This window comes from Salvelinus sp. IW2-2015, linkage group LG5 (assembly GCF_002910315.2).
Source record: "Salvelinus sp. IW2-2015 linkage group LG5, ASM291031v2, whole genome shotgun sequence".
NCBI classification, from domain to species: domain Eukaryota; kingdom Metazoa; phylum Chordata; class Actinopteri; order Salmoniformes; family Salmonidae; genus Salvelinus; species Salvelinus sp. IW2-2015.
The window spans coordinates 8,559,849-8,565,606 of NC_036844.1; the positions used below are offsets into that span (position 1 = coordinate 8,559,849).

The 5,758-nt window shown below is 42.2% G+C and overlaps 1 protein-coding gene across 1 annotated transcript in view; it reads left to right on the forward strand.

Annotated features, from left to right (window-relative positions):
• LOC111963857 (protein CutA homolog) overlaps positions 1 to 5,758 on the forward strand; it is a 31,499-nt gene that overhangs the window by 16,024 nt on the left and 9,717 nt on the right. Inside the window, exon 3 of the mRNA XM_023987409.2 lies at positions 2,235 to 2,294. Coding sequence (XP_023843177.1) covers positions 2,235 to 2,294 — 60 coding nt within the window. The remainder of the gene's footprint in view (positions 1 to 2,234; positions 2,295 to 5,758) is intronic.

Sequence of the window (5,758 nt, forward strand, 5' to 3'; positions counted from 1 at the left end):
GAGGAGGATGGATGGGGCCATGTATCGCGAGATCTTGGCCAACAACCTCCTTCCCTCAGTAAGAGCATTGAAGATGGGTCGTGGCTGGGTCTTCCAGCATGACAACGACACGAAGCACACAGCCATGGCAACTAAGGAGTGGCCTCCGTAAGAAGCATCTCAAGGTCCTGGAGTGGCCTAGCCAGTCTCCAGACCTGAACCAATAGAAAATCTTTGGAGGGAGCTGAAAAGTCCGTATTGCCCAGCGACAGCCCCGAAACCTGAAGGATCTGGAGAAGATCTGTAGGGGGAGTGGGCCAAAATCCCTGCTGCAGGTGTGTGCAAACCTAGTCAAGAACTACAGGAAACGTATGATCTCTGTAATTGCAAACCAAAGGTTTCTGTACCAAATATTAAGTTCTGCTTTTCTGTGATGTAATCAAATACTTAATGTCATGCAATAAAATGCAAATTAATTATTTAAAAATCATACAATGTGATTTTCTGGATTTTGTTTTTAGATTCCGTCTCTCACAGTTTGAAGTGTTACCTATGATAAAATTACAGACCTCTACATGCTTTGTAAAAGTAGAAAACCTGCAAAAATCGGCAGTGTATCAAATATGTTCTCCCACTATGTAACATGAGTATTATTTTCATTTCCATTCCCAGGTGTAGATAATCAAGTAAACCCAACCAACCAACCAATGATATTATCCACAGATAAGTATAACTACGTTTTGACACTATGCTGCACAGCAAATCCTCCATTGTTAAAATAAAACAAATTAACACTGACATATAGGCACCGGAACAGTKTTAAATTAATACACTGCTTAGTCTAAAGCCGTATTCAAATATTTCCCACCGTGCCTTGCCTTTCAGTTAAATTGTAGAGTTACCACCCATGACTGTATTTGTTAAGGACAGAGAAATGGTTGTGACATTCATCCATTTTCTGTCCAATGGATTTCACCAAGTAAGAATCAAAGTGAATAAAATACAAAATACTAATATTTCATAAGGCCTTATTTTGAGGATCTAGTTTTACCCTAATACAGGGACCTGAAACTCATGCACGTTTTCCGCCCAGTTCTGGTGTGGAGTGCAATAGGGATTGCATCATCTGTGGATCTGTTAGTGAGGTATGCGAATTGGAATGGGTCACGGATGCCTGGGATGATGGTGTTGATGTGGAGACATGAATAGGCTTTCAAAACATTTCATGCCTACAGATGTGAGTGCTATGAGGTAGTCATTTAGAGTGGTTACTTTGGCATTCTTGGGATGTTGGGATGTCCATGGCTTCTGGTTGAGATATGTACGTACTGTCACTGTGGGGACGACATCGTCGATGCASTTATTAAGGAAGCCGGTGACTGATGTGGTAAACTCCTCAATGTTTTTGGATGAATCCCAGAACATATTGCAGACTGTGCTAGCGAAACAGTCCTGTAGATAGCATCCGCTTCATAGGATCACTTCCGTATTGAGCGCATCACTGGTACTTCTTGTTAGAGTGCGAGGGAGAACTTACGTTTCTGTGTGCGGAGTAAAGGTGATCTTGAGTTGTATCTCCTCTAGTTGCACAGGTGACATGCTGGTAAAACAAAAATAGGTAAGACAGATTTCAGTTTCGCAGTAGTATTGAGGATATGTTCTCAATTGTTTAAACTGTTCTGCCTGCGGCTATGGAACCCTAACCTGTTCACCGGACGTGCTACCTGTCCCAGACCTGATGTTTTCAACTCTCTAGAGACAGCAGGAGCGGTAGAGATACTCTTAATGATCAGCTATGAAAATCCAACTGACATTTACTCCTGAGGTGCTRACTTGCYGCACCCTCGACAACTACTGTGATTATTATTATTTGACCATGCTGGTCATTTATGAACATTTGAACATCTTGGCCATGTTCTGTTATAATCTCCACCCGGCACAGCCAGAAGAGGACTGGCCACCCCTCATAGCCTGGTTCCTCTCTAGGTTTCTTCCTAGGTTTTGGCCTTTCTAGGGAGTTTTTCCTAGCCACCGTGCTTCTACACCTGCATTGCTTGCTGTTTGGGGTTTTAGGCTGGGTTTCTGTACAGCACTTTGAGATATCCGCTGATGTAAGAAGGGCTATATAAATACATTTGATTTTACATTTGATATTTTTTTTCAAAATTAGAAACAACACAYCCTCAACATAACCAGATCATGTCCATAAGTGTTTTAATTGATGTCTCTCTCCTCCTTCCCCCTCTCGCCCACAGAGCCCTTATGGAGAGGAGGATGGCAGCATGCATCAATATTCTGCCCAGGACTTCTACGATGTAAGTACTGTCGGGCTAGCTGGCATGCATGCACTTCTTGAGWATGGGCACCCGTTGCTAAGGAAATCACTAGTGTGGTTACTTGACTGAATGTAAATGACTCACATYACCACAGGAGAGTGAGAAAGTTTCAATCTAAAGTGTGTAAGCCTGTAAATGCATTGGCCATGAATAAGAAAGTGTGTTCTGTTCTCATAGAGGCTTGTTAATGTTYTACCAGCTACTCAACAAGGTGCTACTGAATTTACACCTTCAGGAAACAGAACAGCAGTGACCTGCTACTAAAATAGTTAATTATCTATAAGTTGAATTCACAATGTCATTGAGCCACCAAAAGAAGGTCAGATAAGGACAGAGCGCAATGACTGGAAGTTTATWWTACCTTTATTTAACWMGGCAAGTCAGTTAAGAACAAATTCTTATTTTCAATGATGGCCTAGGAACAGTGGGTTAACTKCCTTGTTCAGGGGCAGAATGACAGATTTTTACCTTGTCAGCTCRGGGATTCGATCTTGCAACATTTCAGTTACAAGTCMAATGCTCTAACCACTAGGCTACCTGCTGGGTATCTCCTTTAACTCAGCCTTCAACTGATTGATACTATTTTAGTAGCAGGTCAAGCTGTTCTATTTCCTGTAAGTGTAACTTCAGTAACACCTCGTTGAGTAGCTGTTTAAACATTGACAAGCCTCTATGAGAACAGACCATACATTCTTATTCATGGCCTAAGATAAGAGAAAGATCAATGGAGTAAGATACAGCGACAGCCACCAGGCCAGAAACAAGTGCCAAACCCTCACATTAGCAGGCCATTGTGTGACTTGTGTCACTGTAGAGAAACTGTGGATATTGGCCAGCTGTCAATCAAAGTGGCTGTGTCTGTTACTGAAAGTCCTGCTTGACTTGAGACTMACTTTTTGTGCAACCATGAGTGAGAGTGTTTTATTCCAGTTCAACTAATGTGTTGTGTTATGGAATGACATTATCTATGACTATGGGCAAAGATGGTCTCTTGTGAAAGACTCACGTATGGCCTTGTGTCAGTCAGTGGTTCTCAATTCTCTCYTCCTGGACCCCCAGCTGTTCCAGATGTAGCTCACTTCATTCAACTTGTCAATTAACACAATAATAACATGTATGGAATTKTAATAATATAATATGGCTGACCAGAATAAAAAACATGTATGTTTCTTCAAAAGGATCTAAAAATAACCATTCAGATTGAGAAAGGTTCTTTATAGAACCTTTATCCATAAAGGTTCTATAAAGAACCATAAAAAAGGGGTCTATATAGCCCCACAAAAGGTAACCATAGTGGAACCCATTTTTGGTCCTTTTTAGAAAAAAAATGTATAGTTCTTTATAGCACCAAAAAGGGTTACTCTGTGGTTACAAGCAGGGCATAACATTTGCTTTATAGTCCAGGAAGATGGCAGCCACTCAGATTTTTTACAACCCAAAATATTTTTTCTCCCGCTAATATTACACCAACAAAACACCCCAAAATGTATTAGGACGCTTTGTACTGTTTCTAAAACAATAMATGTATTACTAGTAAGAAGTAATGTGCAATATTGTTTAATTTATTACAATTTTTGTGACCTAATTATTTCAACCAAAATATCACAGMTGAGACAAAAATGTTAATCTGCCAGTGTAATGGCGGAGGGTTACCGTGGTTGCACGACTAAAGACATATTTGTGCCTGTGAGATTGAGTTTAACAAGTAAAAACATTGTATTTTCTTCCCTAGCAGTTGAAACTCAAACATAGAAAAAAACTTAGCTTGTGAACAAAAACTTTTAAATAGCCAAGAAACACAAGGACAAAGTCTCACTTCAGTAGACTTTCACTTCAAGTAAATTAGACCAACTTTTATGCCTGTGCTCAGCATTTCTAAAAATGAATCTTTTACTCAGCTCTTCATGTGTGCACAGCCAGCAAGGCAGTGTTGTTTTTCCTAGCGTTTAGAAGCAGTTGGAGGCCACGGAAGGAGTGTTGTATGGCATTGAAGCTCGTTTGGAGGTTAGATAGCACGTGTCCAAGGAAGGGCGGAAGTATATAGAATGGTGTCGTCTGCGTAGAGGTGGATCAGGAATCGCCCGCAGCAAGAGCAACTCATTGATGTATAAGAGAAAAGAGTCGGCCCGAGAATTGAACCTCTGTGGTACCCCCATAGAGACTGCCAGAGGACCGGACAACATGCCCTCCGATTTGACACATGAACTCTGTCTGCAAAGTAGTTGGTGAACCAGGCAAGGCAGTCATTAGAAAAACCGAGGCTACTGAGTCTGCCGATAAGAATATGGTGATTGACAGAGTCGAAAGCCTTGGCCAGGTCGATGAAGACGGCTGCACAGTAATGTCTTTTATCGATGGCGGTTATGATGTCGTTTAGTACCTTGAGCGTGGCTGAGGTGCATCCGTGACCGGCTCGGAAACCGGATTGCCACGAGGAGAAGGTACGGTGGGATTCGAGATGGTCAGTGATCTGTTTGTTGACTTGGCTTTCGAAGACCTTAGATAGGCAGGCAGGATGGATATAGGTCTGTAACAGTTTGGGTCCAGGGTGTCTCCCCTTTGAAGAGGGGGATGACCGCGGCAGCTTTCCATCCTTGGGGATCTCAGATGATACGAAGGAGAGGTTGAACAGGCTGGTATAGGGGTGCGACAATGGCGGCGGACAGTTTCAGAAATAGGGGTCCAGATTGTCAAGCCCAGCTGATTTGTATGGGTCCAGGTTTCCAGCTCTTTCAGAACATCTGCTATCTGGATTTGGGTAAAGGAGAAGCTGGGGAGGCTTGGGCGAGTAGCAGCGGGGGGGCGGGGCTGTTGGCCAAGGTTGGAGTCGCCAGGAAGAAGGCATGGCCAGCCATTGAGAAATGCTTGTTGAAGTCTTCGATTATCACGGATTTATCGGTGGTGACCGTGTTACCTAGCCTCAGTGAGATGGGTGGGGCTGGCTTAAGAGAGTGTGAACCATGTTGAATGGGTGTAGACAAAGGAGAGCCCTTTTCTCAAAAAGTGAGTTTACAGGTTTATCAAAATTCAAGAATAATTACTTTCCCATTGTTCCTCAAAAATGCAGTGTATGAATTACCATTTTCTAGCTCTGAGTTTCTACTTTTTACCAATGTAAAAAAACATTTTTCAAATTTTGCTACATAAAACCGATTTGAGCCGGTCAGTCATATCACTGTAAATGCTGCACGGCCAATCCAGCGATCGGAATCACCATGCAGTGCCTTTCAGATGTTAATTTCACCAGCCACATTAGCGGTGGTCAGGGCTCCCAGTGCGAGCATTTCACTCACATTGTTAATAGAAATAGTCAAGTATTATCACAAATAGTAAATTAAATGTTTTCAAAGTATTTCTGACGTTTTGTTTCATAGCTGGTTAATTAATCGCACAAAGTCAAAGAACTACGAGTCCGATTTAGCCTATTCCACCTCGCGCTGGCA